This window comes from Rhagoletis pomonella, unplaced genomic scaffold (genome assembly GCF_013731165.1).
Source record: "Rhagoletis pomonella isolate Grant_MI unplaced genomic scaffold, Rhpom_1.0 Rhpom_scaffold_00009, whole genome shotgun sequence".
NCBI classification, from domain to species: Eukaryota; Metazoa; Arthropoda; class Insecta; order Diptera; family Tephritidae; genus Rhagoletis; species Rhagoletis pomonella.
Genome location: NW_023458563.1, coordinates 25802273 through 25827035, shown reverse-complemented (window position 1 = coordinate 25827035; position 24763 = coordinate 25802273). Strand labels below are relative to the sequence as shown.

Here is a 24763-nt window from a genome sequence, read left to right as displayed (position 1 = left end):
CTTTTTTTAATTGTACAATTTCACTTTAAAGTCATTTAAATGCGGACGTTTCTTTGGCACAACCTTTAAACTATAATACAAGTTTTAATCGGTAAATATTCTGCTAATTGTCACTCTTTCTTTCCACTTTTCACTTTTGAAAAGCAACAAATAGATTACCAGATACACGCATTTGAAAGTGGCACAAAATCAAGCTACATATTTTTCGTTTACAGAAAATTTCGAAACTAGCTGTTTGAGGGTTACCAAATCAACGGTAAGTCAATTTATCGAAAAATTTTTTTACTCTGAAGTATTCTCTGTAAGATAAGACAAAACACAATAAATTTCAAGCAAGTCAAGAAATTGACTTTTGGCCACAAAATAGGCTCAAATTTCCCATAGTGCGACGTCGTTTCGAGTCACTTTTTATTTCCCAAAGCAGGGGATTGATTAAGGATGAGCAAAATGTTTTGGAAAGGTGTATGTTTAGCAACTTGGCAGATTATATGATGACATTAGCTGTTTTACCGCACAGTAGTGCTGCTGCCGAAAGAAAAATTTCAGAGATGAATCTCATTAAAAATAAATACAGAAACAGGCTTAATGTCGAAACAGTTGAAGTTGACAGAAATTTATACGCCGTTTGATAATTTACTTATTATTTTTTTTAATTATAATTGATGGAAAGTTTGTTTTGAATACTCTTTAGAGATTAAGCTGATTTACAAGCCCTCCATACCAATGCTTTACAATCACAATGTAAACACAATGAGATGAATCGAAAAACTACCTGTAATATTTACATATGTTACATATGCAAAATAATGCGTTAGTATAGAAAACAATCTGAAGAATTGGAAAAGTACCTAAAGATGTAACATTTTTTCCTTACACTATTTAATAAAAAAATTTTAATCTGCTCCGAAAATTTCGTTTTTGCTCCGATTTTTCGAGTCATTAACTCCCGAATTGAGTTTCAGTAGTCCGAACGCTGGTCTCATAAATGCCAACCACTACATTCATGCATAATTTAAGACATCCGGGGATGCGAATGTCTAAAACCTAACATCCGCGGATGCGGATGTCAAGTATGTATTTTTATACCTTTCATGAGCATGAAATGGTAATGAAATTGTAATGGTAAATGAAATGGTATTATAACTTTGGTCCGATGTTTGTAAGTACCAGAATAAAAAGAGATAGACCCATTAAAATGTATACTTATATGATCAGAACGTCGAGCTGAGTCGATTTAGCCATGTCCGTCTGTCCGTCCGTCCGTCTGTCCGTCTGTCCGTCTGTTTGTATGCAATCTAGTCTCTCAGTTTTCGAGATATCCGGATAAAATTTGGTAGATGGGTGTATTTTTATAATGTATTAATCATTTGTCGGAACCGGAAGAATCGGACCACTATAACATATAGCTCCCATACAACTGATTGTTCAGATATGAAATTTTTCGTTATAACTTCTCCATTTATGCAGCTAGGAACACTAAATTTTGCAGTACTTGCACCCATTATCAACAGAATACTTACAGTGAAAATTACAAAGATCGGGTCACTATAACCTATAGCTCCCATACAACTGATTGTTCAGATATAAAATTTTTCGTTATAACTCCTCCATTTATATAGCTAGGAACTTGAAATTCCGCACTGTTTTCAATAATTACCAACAGAAAACTTACAGTGAAAATTAAAAAGATGGGGTAACTATAACCTATAGGTCCCATACAACTGATTGTTCAGATATGAGATTTTTCGTTATAACTCCTCCATTTATGTAGCTAGGACCATGAAATTTTGCGCTGTTTTCACTTATTATCAACAGAAGACTTACAGTGAAAATAACAAAGATCGGGTCACTATAACCTGCAGCCCCCATACAACCATTTATGCAGCTAGGAACATGAAATTTCGCACCATTTTCACTCATTATTAACAGAATACTTACAGTAAAAATAACAAGGATCGGGTGACTATAACATATATGTATCTTCCATACATCTGATTGTTCAGATATGGGATTTTACTGTAAAACTCCTTTATTTGAACAGCTAAAACCGATAAATTTCGTAAGATATTTTATAAATAATAATACAAAGTCTACTGAGAAAATCGTCAAAATCTATGCTGTATAAGCTTTATCTCCTATAGCACTGATTGTTCAGATACCAGTTTTTGCGATATATCTCCTTTATGTAGGAAACTAAACTCAATAAATTGTGTTACCAGGTTACATACCGATCACATAGCAGTGAAAATCACTTAGATTGGTGCTAATATAAGGTCTATCTTCCATACCTCTGATTGTTCAGATGCGATTTTTTATATAGGTATGTAACTCCTCTATCGATGTATGCAGATGTATTCAAAAGCAGTAATCTGTCAAAGTAAAATTTGCAGATGTTCATGAAAGGTATGAAGTCTTCGGCATAGCCGAAGACAGCGCTGCTCTTACTTGTTAAGAAACAATTTAGGTAAGTAAATTAGGTGATTTAGGTAAATAAAAGTAATTTTTAATAATATTTATTTTATTTAGTACTGGAGTTTAAAAATTGGAACATTATATTTAATAAAAAGGTTACATAATTTCTTTTAAAGGGTCGTAAATCAAACATGCGCTGCTAATTTTATATCGCGGTCCAAGAACAATCCCATCTTGAGAATTGCATCGGGACGGATGTTTCCTTCTGACTTTCATCTTCACTTGAAGAATCTAGCACCATGGCAAGCTCGTTGTTTAAACACCGCTTACAACAAGGCGCATCAATACAAGGTGGTGTTGATTGATCAGCTGATTGGATATTTTTGTCTCTACACTAGGACAGGAGAATGTCATCCAAAACGAAGCGGCGCAACTTTAGGATGTCAACAAAAGAAAATGATGAAAATTAACTTCTACTCCCTTTCGTTTGACATCCTCCTGTACCAAAAAGCAATAACAAAATACACGGGACTTTTACTTATATGCAATCACCACCACCTTGTATGGATGCGCCTTGGCTTACAAGCCAAACCCGATGTGTCAGGTTTTTTTTTATTAATTTGCCCAAATAATTCTTTATTCTATTCTTTTGGCTGTTTCAGAATTTGAAGAACCGATGACAGCGTTTTTCGATTTTAGTTTTTTGCAATTCATTTCTAATCTTCTTTCTTTCAGCGACTGGTTTGAAAATTTGTGCTTATAGTGAAGTTCTGGATATGGCAAATAAAATGTTTTTTCCCAAGAATGAAAATTCGAACAAATTTATGTTTTCCAAGTCGTGGCTGCCAGTCGAATCGGTTCAGAATCTTGTTATTTTGCTAAAACGGCGGCCCGTTTTTTATAACCATTTGAACTAATGCAATCACTGACGATGACGGCCTCCGAGCAAAAAAGTTTTTTCTAATAGCGATCGCCACTCGGCAGGCCGTGAAAAACCTCCGAGTGTATTTGTGGTATCAAAAACCGCTTCTCATAAAAATAAAATCGCCGTTCAGGATTGATGTAAAACTGTAGGTCACTCCCTTTTGTGTGACAACTCCAAGGCGCACTCCACAAATCGGAGAAGAAGCTCGGCCAAATACTAACGTATTGTGTAAGCGCCAACCTATTATTATTATATTATATTATCTTTTAAAGCACAGGAAAAAAAACCATATTATTAAAAGGACGAAGTTGGAACTTGTATGACTGCCTGTTGATAGTTCGGTTATATGGATTCAAAATAATATGTTTAAAGACACTTTTATCAAAGTTGATAAATCTGACTTTTAACCAGTTTTATTGCACACAAACTCCGCAATGATTATTGCGAATGCGTATGTTAAAATTAATGCGGAAACTCCGCGGTTGCGAATGCGAATGCAATATTCGCAACAACCCTGGTACACACGATGTACCAAGCGAGATTGTCCTCGAATAAATGAGTAGTCCACTTGCAAACAGCGTTATGTGATTTTATAATAGTAAGCCATAAATAAAACAAACGTCTACAACAACAAGTAACAACCAAATTGTATATTTCTTTTTATTATTTGAAAATTGTGATAAATAGGAGCCTAATAACATTAAAAAACAAAATCGCAGTGTGATAGTTTTTGAAAATTTTATATATAAAAATTTAGTATAGCGAGTTTTGAAACAGTAACTTTTATATAGCTAATTTTTTTTTAGCTTTTCGCGTTCTCTCTTCCATGAAGATCTTCCACTAGGCACCGAAATGCAACAAAAACATTTTATGGCCTTTTTTTAGAATATATAAGGATTTCGTCCTGTATTGTTAGTGGACATGAAACTACTTTAAATACTGGTACGTTTACCACCAAAAACTGAAAAGCGAAAAAAATTTACATAGCGCACTTAGCAGGTGGACTACTGAAATGTTCCAAGCACCCCCATTATGTTTACTCTTATAAAATTCCCAAATCGGATTGCTTTGAGCTACTGCATCTGTAAAAGTACTGTTTTATTTAACACTATAGAGCAATGGCAATGCAATATATTTCGAAAAGGCTGCCAAATTTAGACATTTCTGAAATTAGTTGCATTAGCAGTCACACCTTGCATGTAAAGTGTCTTTCGAAAGAGGTTTTTTTGTTTCCAGAAGGCGAATTGCAGAGAAATTTCCTGAAAGCGTTTTTCGGCTGTTCACACAGCGACTAGCGGGGTTTAACGCGATCAAATATGTGTAACACGAAATAAGAAAGTTACCCTAAAAAATACATTAAAATGAAATATCAGAAACGCTACAGTCACTCCAATTTAAAAAAAAAAATAAAATTTGTATAATTCGTAGAAAAAAAAAATTATAATAACTCGGCCAATTTCGGCCGAAACCGAACCGAACTTCATGGCCGAACTGTTTGGTAACCCGAACGCTCGATCGGACACTAGTCATTTCTATTGATTATTGCATATAGATCCCATTAAATTTTTCACATGTTTCTTGCCATATCGTTGCTTAAGTAGCCAAAAGGAAATTTATCCAGTGGCCAAGTTTACATACATATAGCATACAACAATAACCAAAAAACCAGTTCCTAACAATATTAGAATTTGGAGGGGAAACCACTACTTCTTTTATGATCAAATCTTTTACCAGCAAGTATATGGTATGCCGAGAGGTTCCCAAGCTTTTAAGATAATGGAACCCTTACTAAATTCTTTTAATTTTATGGAACCCCACATCCAATTTCTGATAGTTCCCTGTGCAGAAGTGGAAAAATTTTGACTGCCATTCACCTGGGAGTGGCCAGAAGCGATTCTTGTGCGTACGGTTCAAATCGCAGCTCACAACGTCCGGATATTTATATCCACGTATCCTCTGGGTAGCAACCAAATATCCGTTTAGGAGCGAGCTAAAGTGAGAAGGCGTAAAACTTCGCGTGCGCTGGGTTTGGGTCCCGCCACGCTGAAACCCAGCCTAATGAAAAATTCCAACAAGCCTCGGATGAGGCCCCTTGATGACGACCACGGCAAACGTATAAAGGACTATGATTTAAGGGTATGCACCTGGAATATCCGGAGCCTTAATGGGGAAGGTGCGTCTGCCCGGCTGGTTGATGTCTTCGGGAAGACAAAGGCTGACATCACCGCCATCCAAGAAATGCGATGGACGGGGCAAGGAAAAGTAAGTGTGAAGCCTTGCGACGTCTACTACAGTTGCCACGTAAAGGAGCGCAAAATCGGTGTTGGATTCGTGGTAGGAGAGAGACTCCGTCGCCGAGTACTGGCGTTCACCCCAATGGACGAACGTCTAGCCACAATCCGCATCAAAGCTAGATTCTTCAACATCTCGCTCATCTGCGCCCATGCCCCGACGGAAGCGAAGGATGAGGCGTCCAAGGATCTCTTCTATGAGCGCTTGGAACGTACATATGAGCGCTGCCCCCGACAAGATGTCAAAATCGTACTTGGCGATTTTAATGCCAAGGTGGGCAAGGAAGGGTTTGGCGCCACTGTCGGAAAATTCAGCCTCCACGAAGAAACGTCCGCTAACGGACTGAGGCTGATCGACTTCGCCACACAGTGTAAGATTTGACCCATCTAGCTGCTTTTAATTCTGTAATTCGAAAACTATTGAAGATAGATTAATGAAATGAAATAAATTCTGAGTTTTTTGACGCCAATCTGTACAACGTTTTTCGCAAAGACCGTGACTATATTAAAACGGGGCTCTCTAGAGGTGGTGGAGTACTCATTGCAGTTAGGCGAAACTATCGATCGTCGCTTGTCCCTTTGGCGAATGCGGATACCCTGCTGGATCAGCTCTGTGTTTCGGTCAATGGCTTGTCTAAGCATTTTGTATGTGCCTCCTATGTTCCGCCGTCTAGTGCTGAGTCTTTATATAAAGCGCATGTAGATAATATTCTTGCCTTAGCTTCTAATAATGAAAATCTTTGTATTGTTGGGGATTTTAACCTGTGTGATATTAACTGGTCTAGTTTGGATAATGGCCTAGCCTTATATCCTACGAATGTTAACAATGGCTGTGAATGTTATGTGATTGATAATTTTTTAAGTATTAACCTAATAGTTTTTCTAATAAGCTATCTAGAATCCTAGACCTTATCTTTATTAGTAATGATTTGAATTTCACACTTAATGAGTGCCTTGACCCATTATCGACTCCCGGTCTACATCATGTTCCGCTTATTCTTCATTTAGAGTTTTATGAGTTTAGAACTGTTTTATCGGACAGTAATCCTACTAGCTTTTGCTATAGAAAATGCAACTTTGATGTTGTAAATGATGGGGTTTCATCTGTAGCCTGGGATTCGTTATTTGCGGGGGTTGGTGTTTTGGATTGTTTCGATACTTTTAAGCAAGAAATTAATGTAATCTGTGCGGATAATATACCAATAGTGCGTAAAAAAAGCTATAAGGTTCCCTGGTATACCAAAGATCTTAAAAAATTTAAGAATTTGAAAAACAAGTTTTTTAAGAAATTTAAACTTTTAAATGCCCTATCTCACAAGGATAAATACTTGCGATACTCCAGAGAGTTTAAGTCGATGAATAAGGTTCTTAAGCGGAATTATGTTCTTAAATTTGAGTCGGAAATAAAATTGAATCCAAAGGCTTTTTGGAGGTATGTCCAGTCCAAGAAATCGTGTTCCAGTATTCCCAGTGATGTGTTTTATCATGAAATGCAAGCTTCTACTCCCTCTGAAGCTGCAAATCTTTTCGCGGATTTCTTTCGCTCCAACTTTGTGAAGGGTTCGGATCCTTGTGTCGGTTATCCTCAGAGTGCCCATTCTCCTATCAATTTTGGTTCGCTTGCTATTTCAATTGATGATGTACAGGATGGCATCCGGCATATCAAATCTTCAACTTAATCTGATGTTGATGGAATATCGTCATTCCTGTTGAAGAATTGTCCCGCCTTTGCCTATCCACTTTTTTTTATCTTCAATAAATCGCTTGAACAGGGGGAGTTTATAGATGCTTGGAAGACCACTCTTATCACCCTGGTATTGAAATCTGGCAATAAAAACGATATAAGCAACTATCGGCCAATAGCAAAATTATCAACGATATCCAAATCATTTGAGTTTATTGTCAAACAAAAAGTATTTTTTGCTGTTAGTCCCTTAATATCTGTTAATCAGCATGGTTTTATGCCGGGAAGGTCCACTGTAACTAACCTAGCCGTTTTTACCGAATCCTGTTTAACTGCCTTTAATAACCGTCTGCAAGTCGATACCGTGTATACGGACTTTTCGAAGGCGTTTGACAAAGTCTGTCATTCAATATTAATTTCAAAATTGGCTAGCATAGGTTTTCATTCAGCTTTTTTATCTTGGGTAAAATCTTATCTTTCATCGCGGAATTGTGTTGTTGTAGTTGACAATGTGTTCTCCTATCCTTTCATCACCTCTGGAGTTCCTCAGGGGAGCATCTCGGGTCCCCTACTTTTCGTGATTTTGATTAATGATAATTCTAGTTGTTTCAACTTTTCAAAATTTTTATTGTATGCGGATGACTTGAAAATCTATTCTACAATTTCTAATGCTTCAGACTCATTTAATCTACAGGTTGATCTTAAGAATGTGGTTGCTTAGTGCTCCAAAAATAGATTAAATTTAAATATAAAAAAGTGTTACCATGTCTCCTACTCCAAATCACGTTCCAGTACCCAGACTTCGTATTTCATAGGTGACTCGCAGCTTGCCACCATTGGTGAAGTTTCTGACTCAGGAGTAATTTTTGATGCTAGATTTCTTTTTCACAGCCACTTAAATTATACCATTGCAAAGTCATATTCAATGCTCTCATTTATCCGTCGATTTAACTCGGACTTCACTGATCCATATACCATAAAATTACTATACACTACTCTTGTTCGTTCTAAGCTCGAGTACGCTGTCTTCATCTGGCGACCATGTTATGAATGTCATATCAACAGAATTGAACGTATCCAAAAATCTTTTATTCGTTATGCTCTACGCTCTCTACATTTCGTTGATCCTTTCCCATCTTACACCGCTAAATGCATGCTTATAAACCTTAAATCACTGAATAATAAAAGGATTATTCTTTCTCTTACTTTCGTTTTTGACATTATACGGGGTGCGATTGACTCGCCGTTCTTACTCGAACGGATTACATTTAATATCCCACCAAGAAGCCTTAGGAATCATGACATTTTTTCTCTGGATTTTGTCAGGAATAATTATACGAATAACGCTCCTATTCGCAGAGCTCTAAACGAGTTTGATTCGCTCTTAAACTCTTCTGCTATCGATTTCTCTTCTTCCAAATCTAACTTCAAACTACTTTTGAATAGTATGCTAAATTAGTTATTAATTTATATTTTGTTTTTTTTACCAAATAGTCTGTACGAAATGTTTATTTCTAGATTAAATAAATAAATAAATAAATTTTGCACAAGGTACGTTATAAGATAGGCGAAGCTTTTTACAAAAAATTGGTAATTTATAGTTACTGTCACGCCACCCTATTATATAACTGCAATTTTTAAAAATGCAAAAACTGAAATATTTAACTAACTACAAAGGCTAAAATGCCCAAAATTTATATTTAGAATTTCCCTATAACAAGGAATTATAAACTTTTAATTTAATTATGGGCGTGGAAAATATTGATAAGAAAGTCAAGTTGGGTCAACAAAATTCCGTTATAAGTTCAATACTTCTTGCCCTATTTACAAAAAAGGGATACCATTGGAAATGTAATGAATCAGGCTTTCTCTATTCAAAGCAAAAATACAAGAATTTGTCTCGGTCGAGATAAAATGCAAATGAATTACTCGAAGAAAATGAAATTCCCAGTAGGCCAGAAAAAAGAAAATTTCATCAAAACCTGCACTTTCCAGCAGCTAAAATTGTGTTGTTTAAAGTCTAAGAGGAGTGGCAAATAAACTGAGATACAAACTTTATCGAATAGTGGCGGATAACGAGTTTTCGGGTCTAATAAAAATAATAATTTGCTAAAAATAAGTCTAAGTCAACATCGTTTTACTTTAACATGAAATAGTCAGTCCTAGTTTACTAAATTCCCAAAAATGTATATTCATTAAAAAGATCATACCTAAAAAAATAACACCAAAATGATATTTTAGCAATTGTTGCATAAATAGCATAACACCGACAAATTAAACATTGAGATTCAGTTTCAAATACACAAGTTTAAATATTATTGCGCTCAGTAATTTTCCAAATCAAACCCCGTTCCGCCATACACTTTGATTTAAATTTTTTAGTTGTTATTGTTTCGACTTTATCAGGCATTTCTAAAAACATTCTTGACGTTGTTTTGAAATTTGGCGACATAAAATAATGTAATTAATCTTTTCTAGAATATGGAAATTATACACTGTGCGCCGGGGCCCGAAACATGGTAAGATGTAGTACTAGGTTCCAGCATAAGAACATCCACCAAGCTACATGGCTGTCTCCAGATCGAAAAACAAGAAACCAAATCGATGATGTTGTGATAGACGGAAGGCATGCTTCAAGCGTTTTAAACGTGCGTACACTCCGAGGCCCAAACATCGACTCGGACCACTATCTTGTTGTAGCCAAGATACGCACCCGCCTCTGTGCAGCAAAAAATGTGCGCCCAACAAAGAAAGCTTAACGTCGAAAAGCTGCAATCACAACAGACGGCCAATTTATTCGCCACTCGCCCCACACATCTGCTTGTTGAGAGCACTCTTCAACAATCCGACATAAGCGAGCAGTGGAACCGCATTTCCCGATAATTAAGTACCGCCACCGAAGAAGTAGTTGGATTTCAGCGAGCCCGAAAGAACAACTGGTACGATGAGAAATGTCAACAAGCCGCAGAGGAAAAAGACGCCGCATATAGGGCCACGCGGCGATCGGGCGCAACGCGAGCCATGTGGGACCGTTATAGGGAACTGAAGAAGGAAGCGAGACGTATCTGCAGCAATAAGAAGAGAGAGGCCGAAATACGTGAGTGCGAAGAGCTTGAGATGCTGGCCGACAGGAAGAACGCCCGAAAATTCTACCGGAGGGTTAGGCGACTTACGGAAGGTTTCAAGACCGGGCCGAACTCCTGTAAGAACAACAATGGCGACCTAGTGACCGATGTCCAGAATGTACTTAAATTTTGGAGGGAACACTTTTACAACCTACTGAATGGTAGCAGCACGAAAGTAGTGAAGAAGACGAACCCGAGCCCCAGTCGATGATGATGGAGTAGCTGTCCCACCGCCTGACTAAGACGAGGTACGAATAGCGATTACGCGACTGAAAAACAAAAAAGCTGCTGGAGCTGACGGCCTGCCAGCCGAGCAAATTCAAGTACGGCGGCGAGGAGCTGATGAGGTGCATGCATCAACTCGTATGCAGAATATGGTCAGATGAACGCATGCCTGACGACTGGAATTTAAGTGTGCTCTGCCCAATCCACAAGAAAGGCGACCCCGCCATACGCGCCAAATACCGCGGAATCAGCCATATAAGCATAGGTTATAGGGTCTTATCGAGTATATTGTGCGAAAGACTGAAGCCCACCGTCAACGAACTGATTGGGCCTTATCAGTGTGGCTTTAGGCCTGGCAAATCCACCATAGATCATGTCTTCACAATACGCCAAATCTTGGAAAAGACCCGCGAGAATAGGATCAACACACACCATCTATTTGTCGATTTCAAAGCCGCTTTCGACAGCACGAAGAGAAGTTGCCTTTATGCCGCGATGTCTGAATTTGGTATCCCCGCGAAACTAATACGGCTGTGTAAAATGACGTTGAGCAATACCACCAGCTCCATCAGAATAGGGAAGGACCTCTACGAGCCGTTTGATACCAAACAAGGTTTCAGACGAGGGGACTCCCTTTCGTGTGATTTCTTTAATCTGATGTTGGAGAAGATAAGAGCCGCAGGACTGAAGAGCTCAGGCACAATACTTTACAAGAGCGTACAATTGCTGGCGTATGCCGACGACATCGATATTATTGGTAAAAACAAAGGCTACGTCTTTTCTGCCTTCTAGGGATTGGATAGAGAAGCAAAGCGAATGGGCCTGGTGGTGAACGAGGACAAAACGAAGTATCCCCTGTCATCACACAAACAGTCAGAGTATACGCGTCTTGGCACCCACGTCACTGTTGACAGTTACAAGTTTGAAAAAGTAGATGACTTCGTTTATTTGGGAACCAGCATTGACACCAATAATAATGTCAGCCTTGAAATCCAACGGAGAATCACTCTTGCCACCAAGTGCTACTTTGGGCTGAGTAGGCAATTGAGAAGTAAAGTCCTCTCTCGTCGTACAGAGATCACACTCTATAAGTCACTCATCATGCCTGTGCTGGTGTATAGCGCGGAGGCATGGACAATGAAAGCATCTAATGAGGCGGCTCTTGGAGTTTTCGAGAGAAAGATGCTGCGAAAGATTTACGAACCTTTACGCGGTGGTGATCAGTGTTGCCGCGAATCATTTGTAGTGGTTGCCAAATTTCTTTAAAAAATTGTTTAAAAAAGAGCTAAAATAAGGCGTTGTGGCTAAAAATGGTAGCTAAAATTTTTTATTTAAATATACACATGTAAGTATACGCGCAAACATTTTTAATGAGTAATGGTATAGAAAAACAATGAACTTTGGAAAAAAAAGCAAATATTTTATCCAACTAAAACCCTTTTTGTATAAAAGGAGAAATATACGACACCAGGTTGGTGGCTCCATCAAGTGATTGTACCATCAGGCCCGAAGCATATAACTTGCCAACATGCTGGTACAGTATTTATTGCTTTACAAATGAGGTCGAGGAAATATCGAAATGATTAGAGCCGAAATTTCATAATTTTTCTACCATTTTGTTAAACATTGTTTTTTTTTTTTAATTCAAAACTGCAATATCGGCAACTTAGTCTTCCACAAACACGGCTTGGACTCATATAGTGAAAGAAATTTCCACCAAAATACTTTTTAATTAGCTAATTTCACCACTCACGACACCAGCAGCTGGTACAATCACACCACAAGAACATATACGGTCAATCGACTTGATGGGCCATTTATCAAATTAAGCATATTAAGGGCCGTAAACTTATCTATTTTAAAGAATAGTTAAATCGTTAATAGATAGGTTAAAAGCCTTATCACTTTTCCAGTATGTATGTATAAAAACGTAGGGAACATAAAATACATACAGATATATCAGTCTTTCTTAGATTAAAAATTCGTCTCTTACATAAATGAAAAAAATGAGATCAAATTAAGCATATACAACTTTTTCATGCCAAGTATAAGTAAATTCTCCAAAGGGCTAAAAAAGGGGCTAGGGGCAATTTTAAATTTATGTGGCCAAAAAAAGTATGTGGTAGCTAAATCTAGCCACCAAAGGGCTAAAACGGCTACACTGGTGGTGATGGCGAATTTCGCAGACGATTTAACGATGTGCTGTATGAGCTTTACAACGATATAGACATAGTGCAGCGAATTAAAATCCAGCGGCTCCGCTGGCTTGGCCATGTCGTTCGAATGGACAGAAACGCTCCTGCTCTGAAAATATTCAACGCGGGCCGCGATGCTGGCAACAGAGGAAGAGGAAGGCCTCCTCTGCGTTGGAAAGACCAGGTGGAGAAGGACTTGGCTTCACTTGGCATTTTCAACTGGCGTCAGTTAGCACAGAAGAGAAATGACTGGCGTACTGTTTTGAACTCGGCCAAAATCGCTTACTTCACTGCATTAAATATGGATAAAAACTACTACTAGAAATAATATAAATACTTAAAATTTTAATTTGAAGAATGAAATTGTTTCACAGTTATTAAATATTACCTTAAACAGGTCTATTCTGCGCTGGTTATAAAAATTTTTGTTACCGATAAAAAAAGTTCCTGTAAATTTTTAAACCCTTTTCGCATTCTGTGTACTGTTGTAAACGGGAAATTTTGTTACCATCTTATAGCTGAATTGTTGAATATTTTAACTGCATTACCAACGTACCTAGAATCGCGGTAATAAGAACTGGTAACATTTTTTTTGGTAATACAATTTTCCGGTTACATAATGTTCGGCAACGTGCAGAATAGACTTGATAGTTTGATATTACGTCTGAAAGCTATACGCGCATTTCTGGGGTTGCATCCAATTTCGACTTGAACTTGTTTTTTATGTAAGGTGAATCCCTGTTTCACAACGAGACGTTGTGACAGAAGGAAGCAAAGTTAAGATAGCCTTTTTAGCTACTTCATGGTATTTACTCCTAATACCAACCTAAAATTCGTTCAGAGACACAGACTCAAATGTGTTTTTCATTTCAAACAACTCTGCCAGATATACGAATGCTTCGTAAATAATTTTGTTCCCAATCGATATTACTAGCCATCCGAAAGATAATCTCCCTAAGATCTCAGGAGATTTACCAAGTGCCCTGTTATGACGTTTCTTGTAGAAAGTTGTATAAAAGTGGGAAACATTCAATGCTAATTTTTCCACTGAGTAATCCAGAAATTAAATTTTCTTTCAAAGGATGATGATTTGTCTCTCAACAAAAATGCAGCTGATGATTTTCCCTGCAAAAATTTAGTAATTTCACTGATCTTTCCAAGAGTGTTATAGCCCGGATATTCAAATAATAATAACAATATTTTGACGCTAAGTGTTTGGCCGAGCTTCTCCTCCAATTTGTGGTGTGTGTCTTGATATTGTTACAAAAATGGAGGGACCTACTGCTTTGCTCTGCCTTCAAAGAGCCAATGGATTTTATGAGCTTTTCCATGGCACAAATACACTAGGAGGTTTGCCGTTTCCTGCCGAGGGGCGACCGGTGTTAAGAACGTTTTTTCTATATGTTTTGCGACATTGCTTTGACCGGGCCGCGAATGCAGGTCATTCAGAGTGGTAGAGCCCACCTCTGACCCTTCGGCTACAGTAGCCAACAACACATACACAAGTTAGAAAAAAAACAAGCTGTCAAGCGCAACGCTCAACGCTATTATATAGGTGCGGCAATCATACCAACTACGAGTGCATACATATACTGGAACATAGATAATTGCGTCTCGGTCATGCGGTTTATACAACTTTTCTTTTTGTGTGCAACTCAAACTGACTGCCGACCGCCGTGCTTATTCATACCGAATTTTACCAGCCAAAAATTAATAATTTCACGGAACCCTGGTGACTTTTGTACGGAACCCACTTTAGGAAGCTCTGGTTTAGAAAGTATCCAACACATAATCTATTTTTGTTAAACCAGTAGTTGATTTTCCCATTAACAAGTTATTTGCCTTAAATTACTATAGTTTTGGCGAATTTAATTTAAATTTATACAGTAGAAAATTTCTTTTACTCCGAAGAATTTATGTACCGAAAACGAAAGATACATCAAAAAATCTAAGTTGCTAGAGCACTTTAAAATCACAAAATAGGCCCAAAAATAAGCCACTACTGACAGAAAACGAACTGGTCACTTATACGAACAAATCTGTCATGCAATTTCCTTTGAAACGCCGCATTTTTTCAAATCTCTTCGTTACTTAGTAAGATCAAGATTTAGCGTTTATATATTAGGGCGGGTCGAAAATCTAATTTTTCTCAAATCCCTTGGTTATAGTGAAAATATATTGTATCATGAAGTCAACAACAAGCCTGCAAAATATTAGTCTTTTATTTTAATTATAAGAGCCCGCGCATCGACCACCAAGTGAGCCACAGCCCACTAGTCAAATAAGACCCGTTCTTGTTAAAAATCCCGGGATCAGCAAAAAGGTATGGTGCATATTATTAGATAATGAATTAACGCATAAGATAAAGTCAAATATCATTTCTCGCAGCCCTTTAGCTTATCGTTCATTTCAAAGTTATCTGTTTTCAATAAAATTTTAATTGTTCTCTTGATAATTGCACTGGCCTATAGTCAAAAGATGTAAAGAACAGCACTAATATTGCTGGCGTGCATTTAGGTCGCTGATTCCAAATATTCTCATCTTTTTTTAATATTAGCTATAGCTTGCGAATTTTTGCAAATTTAGAAACAATTTCGGTAGCTCTAATAGAAAAGCCACTAATTTCCATCATCGTGGAAACATTTTATTTATGCAAATGAGTATGGAAACACTAAACAGGCACAACTTCTAGAAACACTAATTAGTTTACTTATCATCACTAGAGACGAATAAAGGCGCGCTAGTGTTTCGACGGCGAAAAAAGACGCATAAAAAAAATTTTACGAAAAAAGGCGCTTAATAAAAACTTCGGCGAAGAAAGACGCGTAACCTAGTTGACGGCGAAGAAAGACGCGTAATCATAGATTTATACTTGACCAAGGACTGCCACTTCAGCATTATTCCCCAAAAACTCTTTACGGAATGTACATACTATTACAACCGCAAACATAGTTGACCGCGAAAATAAGTTTACGCATCCTTCTTCGCCGTCAAATATTTTAACGCGTCTTTCTTCGCCGTCAACTATGTTAAGAGTCTTTCTTCGCTGAACTTTCAACTTTTGAGCTCGCGCCTTTATTCGTGTCTAGTGACGTTATGTTTATGCATACAATATAAAAATTGCGAATATAGGAAATTGACAAAAAAAAATGTTTCAAAATTTTTTTATTTTAAAATAATTTGTTTATAATCTGAACGATGTTCATCATATTATTATCATAAATTAGTAACAGTAAGTCTCGCCTGTGCAATGGGGTATAGTCGTTGCGCTTGGTATACAGTTACAGTTGCACGGCTATACTCAATCCCGACTCTTGCGTCCTCGTTCGCGCACTCTGGGCAACGTGAGCAACCCATGTGCGAGATGCGGTAACCAATCCGAGTGGAGCCTTTGGTCACGGCAGAAAGAGAGAGAGCTTCGGTGGGGCCACTCCGACTTATTCGGTCTAAGGGCTCACTGAAGTCTGCAGCGTCAGTTCACCAGTAGGTGCGGCTGCACGCGGGTGTCTGTCCTGGAGCGAGCGGCTCGCTATATAAAAGTGTATTTGGTTGTGAAACCACCTCCGTTCCAGCAATGGGTTGTGCGCTGGGTTTGGGATCCGCCACGTAAAAACCCCTTCCAGTGAAGAAGAGAAACAATGCTTCGGACAAGACCCCCTTATTATGACGAGCACGGCAAATGTTTACGATTTGAGGGCATGCACCTGGAATGTCCGGACCCTTAATGGGGAAGGTGCCTCTTCCCGGCTGGTTGATGTCCTCGTAAGAACAAAAGCTGGCATCACCGCCATCCAAGAAATGCGTTGGACGAAGCAGGGCAAGCAATGCCTGAGGACTTGCGCCGTATAGAGACTCCGTCGCCGAGTACTGTCGTTCACCCCGGTGGACGAGCGTCTAGCTATAATCCGCATCAAAGCGAGATTCTTCGACATCTCGCTCATCTGCGCCCATGCCCCGACGGAAGAGATGGATGAGGTATCCAAGGATCTCTTCTATGAGCACTTGCAGCGCATGTACGAACGCTGCCCCCGCCACGATAACAAAATCGTGCTTGGCGACTTCACCGCCAGGGTGGGCAAGGAAGGGATCTTTTGAACCACCGTCTGAAAATTCAGCTTCCACGACGAAACGTCCGAGAATGGATTGAGGCTGATCGACTTCACCTGGGCCCAAACATGGTAGTATGCAGTATTAGGTTCAAGCATAAAAAGATTCATCAAGCTACGTGGCTGTCTCCGGATCGAAAACCGAGAAACCCGATCGATCTTGTTGTGATAGACGGAAGGCATGCTTCCAGTGTTTTAGACATACGTACACTCCGAGGCCCAAACATCGACTCGGACCACTATCTTGTTGCAGCCAAGATACGCAGCCGCCTCTGTGCAGCAAAGAATGTGCGCCCAAATATGCAAGGAAAGCTTAACGTCGAAAAGCTGCAATCACAACAGACAGCCAATGCATTCGCTACTCGACTCACACACCTGCTCTCAGAGAGCACTCTTCAACAAGCCGACATGTGCGAGCAGTGGAACCACATTTCCCGCTCAGTAAGTACCGCCTCCGAAGAAATAGTCGGATTTCAGCGAACCCTAAAGAACAACTGGTACGATGAGAAGTGTCAGGAAGCTGCAGAGAAAAAAGATGCCGCCTACAGGGTCACGCTGCGATCGGGCGCAACGTTACCCATGTGGGACCGCTATAGGGATCTGAAGAGGGAAATCAGTTGATATTAGAGCATTAAAGCATGAGGCCGGTATCCTTGAATGGAATACAGTCTGGTTTTTTTCCTGACATTAACCAAAAGCTGAACTTTTTTACCTCCACGGTAAATTATCTTTTTGATAAATATATTCCCTTAAGAGTCGTGAAAATTTCTGACAGAAAACAACCATGGTTCACAAGAGAGGTTCTACTAACTATTAGAACCCGAAATAAGCTTTACGTTCGTTGGAAACGGAAACCAACTTGTGAAAACTGGGAAGCATATCGCAAAGCCCGAAATCGCGTTAATCTTACTACGAAAAATTCGAAAAGGCAGCACTATCGAACCAAACTAAATGTAGACTTACCAGGCAAAATACTATGGAATAACCTAAAGTCTGTGCGCATAGGAAGTAAAGGCGACTTTGTATGTAATTTAGATGCTAATACCATGAATGACTATTTCTTACAGTCGAACACTTCGCAAAATAGCAATGGGTTCCAACTAGACCAAAACCTTTTATTTAAAACAAATAAACCTTTCAGTTTCTCGACTGTGACTGAGTATGACGTTTTAAAAGGTATTTTCTCAATAAAATCGAATGCTATTGGTGAGGACAGTGTAAGCTTAAAGTTTTTAAAAATTATTCTTCCAAACGTACTTCCTGCACTGACACACATTTTGAACTTCTTCATTACCTCATCGACATTTCCGGATGCCTGGAAGATAGCCAAGGTTACTCCAATTCCTAAAAGTCATTCGGGTGTTTCTTCATCGGATTTCCGCCCAATAAGTATACTTTCTTCGTTGTCAAAAGTCTTGGAAAGACTGATGGTCATGCAAATTGTTATGCATCTGGATAGAAATAAACTTCTTACGCCGAACCAGTCTGGTTACAGAAAGGGTCACAGCTGTGCTACAGCTATGCTAAAGGTAATGGAAGATATTAGACCTGTGTTTGATAGGGGTGATTTAACTGTTTTACCCTATTAGACTTTTCCAAGGCTTTTGATAAAGTTGATCATAGAATACTCTTACTTAAACTAAACAAATATTTTGGATTATCTGATAGTGCGGTAAAATTACTCGAAAACTACCTTGGTAATCGTAGGCAAAAGGTTGTTGTAAAAAATGTGTGTTCTGAGCTAAGAGGACTGCACTCGGGGGTACCACAAGGATCCATACCAGGCCCAATGTTGTTCAGCATGTTCATTAATGATATCGTTCACTGCTGTAAAAGCGTGTTCATACACTTGTATGCGGATGATGCTCAAATTTACCTTTCTTGTCCAATTGGTCTCTCTGAGGACTTAATAGTCAGAATAAATTAAGATCTCCTTTCTATTTCCATCTGCGCCAAGTTGAATAATTTAAGCTTAAATGCAACGAAAACCAAAGCCATATGTATTTCACACTGTTCGAATACTGAAGATCTTCTCCCAACACTAACTCTAGAGGACACACCGATCATTTTTTGAACCAGTTGTAACTAGTCTTGGTTTCAAAATAAATTCCTATTTGGGGTGTTCGGATCATATAAACCACACCATAAGTAGGATTTATTTTGTTCTGAGAAAACTATGGTACACAGCTGACTTTTGAATTACCGCAACCTTATATTTTTGCATAAGCTCATCAATTTGAAAAACCCGAAATACCTATTTGAAAAATTAACATTTGCACAATCAACTAGAACTTGTAATCTGATTGTACCAAAACATAATTATCTTGTTTCTTCTAGAATGTTTTTTGTCAGTGTTGTCAAACTATGGAACTCCCTACCAAATGAAATTAAATCCGTGCTAAATGCTAGGCGCTTTAAACTGGAAGTGTTTAAATTGTTCAATATATAAAATTTTTCTCTCTTCTTCATCTTTATACAAAATAATTTTAAGCTAATTTATTTTTATTCTTATGTATGCCAATTATCATAGTTGTAAACGACAATATTATATACGATGGGTTTAAAAGACATCAGTATTATGGACAGCCAGCTACTTAAATAAATAAATAAATAAATAAATAAAAGTGTGCCAGGGAGTGACTTTTCGTTCAAGCTAAATGCAAAGCAATATCGTCCAATTGGAGAGTCCTCAAAAGGATTTCCCAGGATATTTAAAGACATAATGGAATTAGCTAAAATATTTATGTATATCTAAACATTTATTGTACGTCCCCTACTTTCATATAACGGCAAATTTAGAATCCGCAAAAATGTGCATCTTCGGTGACTAATGAAACCATTCCGCACCAATTTTCAAGACTGCATATATGGACTTAAAATGGGCATTTCCCACCCGAATTGTATTATGTTAATGTACGTAAATACTTATATGCTTCATGCTACTATTAACTTATTAAACGATTCCTAATCTTTGACAATACATGTTTGACCTCATTCACCACGATCTTCAAAACTGACCAAATCGGCGTGACCAAGTCCATGGTCGTTTTAATATTATATAAACATCCGAAACATTAAAACGTTTGAAATAACATTTTTCTAAAAATTCATATTAAAAAGTTCAAAATTTAGACAAAAATTCTTTGAATTTTTCTAAGTTCTGTATAAAGTTTGAAAGTTTTACTTATGTTGTTTTGATTAAATCATGAACCATATTTTTATAAAAAATAACAAAAAAAATTTTACTTGAAAAACGTTGCAAATATTAAACAAAAAACACTATGCACTCACTTTTCATTACCAGTGTATGCCATGATATGGAAATTCACATGCACAAAAGCGTAATGAATGAAAGATACAACAATGAAAGCAAAAAGTGCAATAGAAATAATTATTATATATTATCTGAAATGCTTACTGTATTATCGAAAGCGGCCTGCTGTAGAATTGGTGGCACTAAGTCTCTACGCAATACATTACCCATGGCAGGCTCAGACCAACAATGTGGAATACAATCTCGCATCCTTGAACAGTTCTCAATGCCCACAATGTTCAAGTTGTATCTGTGTAAAAACCAAAACAAAAATAAACGAAATGAAATGGTATACGAATACATTTACTATTTTTAATTATCCCTTGGAAAAGTGTCTGAGTCTATGAGTACAGAAACAGAAACTACCGCAGAATTATTATTATTATTATTATTGAGTACACATTAGTGAACATTTTACGCAATAATACAAACAGTTAAGTATGAATATAATTGCATATTAAAATACATTAATAAAAGAAAAAAATAAAATAATATTGATAAAAAAATATGATTAAAATTAAAACAGAAGTAAAAATTAAAATTAATATAAAATTACATATTCAAAGATTAAGTACGACTACGCTTATAACCACTATTTATTATCACAATTGTTAGAAAAAAAAACTTAAATATGAGGTTTTTGAAATTACCCTTATGTAACGAGTTCTTCAAAGACTAGTGATAGAACGATACGAGTACCGAGTACAGAATATCGATACTTTTCATGAGTACTGAGTATTTTTTGACAACTACTGAGTAAGTATCGTGAATACCAAAAAATATCGAAGTTTTAAAAACTTTTTTTAAGTAAAAAAAATTTAAAAAGTCATATAAAAAATCTCGTTCTTTCAATTACAAAATCGTTGTAAATTACCCAATAAACATTGTGGCGAACGTTCGAAAATTATCTTCGATATCCAATATAATGTCGTGAAAAGGAACATAACGCTCATATACTTCAACACTGTCATAGAGTCAGTGTGTCAAAAAAAACAAAAAAAAAACCTAGAAAAACGGCTTTAAATTTTTTATCTTACATATCGTCATTTAAAATGCAAAACGACGTAACAAATATCATCGTTGAAATGCAAAAAGTCCTAACTAATAAAAACTTCAAAATTCACTTTTTGATTTATATTATGGATTTCATCGAATTACAACTCCCCACATCATTTATCATTTTTCCTTTTTATTTACGAAGTTGTTACGTCTTTTTGCTTTTAAGGTGACGATATACTTCCATAGTAAAAACTAATAGCGTTTTCTTTTCTCAAAAAAAGCTCTGCCCTTTTATATGGGAACTCTTGCTTGCCCTGAAACCTGAGAAAATGTTGCGTTCTTTATATGAGAATGAAACAGAAAATATACTACTCCATAACAATTTATTTATAGAACTTAATAAAGCTGAATTATTCACTTGGCCTGTAAGTCTTTAACAATTTTAAAGCAAAACACTTATTTCTGATAGGGAAAATAATTGCATTTTTACAAGACTAAATTAAAAATCAACCATGCAACTCTCACCCTCACGTTTATTTGCGGGCAGAAAAGGCAGCACTTTCGCCGGAACAGAGCGCAACCTGCTGAGAAAAGAACACGACGCCTTGTGAAAGGGCTGAAAAATAACTTGAAAATGTGACAGCGCTAACACAAGGCAGAATAAGTGCGGCCTTTTTTCGAGAAAAGAAAACGCTATAATACATATTTTGTTCTCATGAGCTACTGGTAATCGGGACAGCTATGAAATTTTTATACACCATAGAAGAAGGGGTTACGGTCATTTCAACATTGGGCTTGGTTAAAAATTCTTAAATAATTCGAGAACGAATCTCTTGCTTCACCTTCTATAATGAATGGGTAAGAAGATGGTCTTCGACACGATAACTTGGCTTAAAAGTAACGTGGTTTATAAATATACGCTTCAAACATTATAGAGTATTTTCTCTTAAAAACTCTTTTCGATAAACGATTACTTTACACTTGTAGAAGTAAACTTACTGCAAGTTTATTTCAGGGCAATCGCCCTGGGGCCCAGAAGGTTTTTGGGGGCCCGGAAAGGCAAAGCAGTATTGACAGTACTCGAACTAGGATTTCATAGATACATACATAGGTATTTTGTTGCTACAAAAAATTGTTTTAAAATTGAAGTGTTTAACTTAACCAATTCACCAAACTAAAATTATAAGGATCCAATCAAATACTTACCTTGTTTATACATACATATAAAAAACGGTTCTGACGACACAAATTTGTCAAGTGTTTATACGAACGCACCTAAATCGATAGCAAAGAAATCGTCTTGAACTGACATTTCGCAACAGTGAATGTGAAATGAAGAAACAGCTGATTTTTAAAGCGCTTTGAACAAAATTTGTGTTTATACGATCCTTGAAACCGTCTGGAGATAATAAGAACCGATTTGAAAACGAGTACAAGCCAATGCGCTTCGTTTGGTTTATACATGTGTTTTGAGCAGCGACCGTAGTGGATGGAAGCGTTGTATGCTTGCGTATAAACGTAGTAACTATCGGTTTGGTCGTATTGCTTTTTCATTTTTGTAAAAGCCAGCGACATCTGTAAATACAGGCTGATAATGAACTAGAGCGTTAATTTGAAAAAATTAGTACACTTGAATTGTTTTGCTAAGCGCAAATTTGTGCAAACATATGAGTATGCCGTGGATAAGCTTACGTTGGTCAGTTTCGCGTTAAGTGTTGCAAGCTTCGTATTTCTTTTGTCAGTGGTGCAATTATTGGTAAAATTTTTAATTTGTGAATGTAATTTTGGTTGTAATTCTTCACGGGCCTTCTAAAGACATACACTAAGCACTGATTTATAAAATTTAAAGGTAAGAATCTATTAAATAAATGAAAAGTAATTAGAAAGATAGAAAGCGAGAGAAAGTCCGCCAAGTATTACAGAGTAATAGTGGATGCAACCCCTGATTCGGCGCATATTGAGCAGACTGTTTTTATATTGCGTTATGTTTTATTAGACAGGGACTCCGGAAAATGGAAAATCCACGAACGCTTCTTAGAGTTCGTCGATTGTAACGCAAAAACAGGAGAAGCTATCGCTGATCTGATTCGCAGCACTCTAAAAAAGCACAATATTCCACTGGATGACTGCCGTGGGCAAGGGTATGATAATGGCAGTAATATGAGCGGTCATTACAAAGGAGCGCAGAGTCATATCCTGAGGGATAACTCCCTGGCCATATTTGCACCTTGTGCTTGTCATAGTTTAAATTTATGTGGAGTGCAAGCTGCTGAATGTTGTGCAGAAGTCATCACATTTTTCGGTATTATGCAGAAATTGTATAATATCTTTAGCGCAAGCCCTCAGAGATGGGAAATTCTCAAGGAAAAAACTAACTGCTCTTTGCACAGCATGTCACAAACACGATGGTCTGCTCGTGTGGATAGTGTGAAACCTTTCGCAACTCACATTCCCCAAATATTGAAAGCTATTGACGAAATCAAGCTTTTGAATCTGAGTTCAGAAACAGTTACGGATTTGAAAGGTATTGAAGCATATATGGGGAAATTTGAGTGTATCCTCTTAGCCTCCATTTGGCTCAAAGTGTTGACCGTAATCAATCATCGAAATATGGTACTTCAAGTTAGAAATGCCACACTGGACGTGGAAACAGAAAATATACGTAGCCTGATTGATGAGTTGAAGAAGTTCAGGGATCAATGGTCGATCATACTTCAAGAATGTAAGGTTCTGGCAGGGAGTATAGGAGTTGTGGATACCTTCGCAGAGAAAAGAAGGAAGATAAGAAAGCGCCAGTTCGATGAATTACCTGGGGAACCACCTGAGTGTGATTCCGAAACTCAATTCAAACAGCAAGTTTTTTACGTTGTTTTGGACTGCTTGATTGGTAACATGACAAGACGTTTTGAAGCCGTAAATGACATTGCGATTAAATTTAGTTTTTTGTGGAAGTATCAGGATCTGTCGGAAGAAGAGCTCAGAGAAAAGGCCACGGCATTCTGCACGATTTATGGCATCGATATTTCTACGGATCTAATAGATGAAATCATTCATCTCAAAGCCATCCACTTAGCAAATTTGGGATGTGATTCGCTGCCACCATTTCAACTTCTGAACAAACTTCATGACTTGAAGATGGAAGTATTATTTCCTAACATCTGCATAGCATTAAGAATATTTTGCACACTTCCAGTCAGTGTGGCTGAAGGGGAGCGTTCTTTCAGTCTATTGTCTCGCGTGAAAAATTTTTTGCGTTCTACTATGAGCCAAAATCGCTTGACAAGCCTTGGAACATTGGCATTGGAGTCCAGTCTTGCTCGCAGCATTAGTTTTGACTCAGTAATTTCCATATTCGCAGACCAAAAAGCACGGAAGGTTTTCCTTGGATGATTCAAGCTCTTAAAATGTATTTAAAAAGGTTAATGTAAGCAAATCAAACAATGAGATCTAACATTTCATTTACATATCGACGTGCCATACGAAAACTA

The 24763-nt window shown here is 37.5% G+C and overlaps 1 protein-coding gene across 6 annotated transcripts in view; it reads right to left on the bottom strand.

Moving 5' to 3' along the window:
- The window catches only part of LOC118745662 (tau-tubulin kinase homolog Asator-like), a 570828-nt gene that overhangs the window by 188679 nt on the left and 357386 nt on the right, over nt 1-24763 (bottom strand). For all 6 annotated transcript variants that reach the window (XM_036479218.1, XM_036479223.1, XM_036479220.1 and 3 more), the window contains one exon: nt 20382-20526. In XM_036479218.1, the coding sequence (XP_036335111.1) occupies nt 20382-20526 (145 nt within the window). The remainder of the gene's footprint in view (nt 1-20381; nt 20527-24763) is intronic.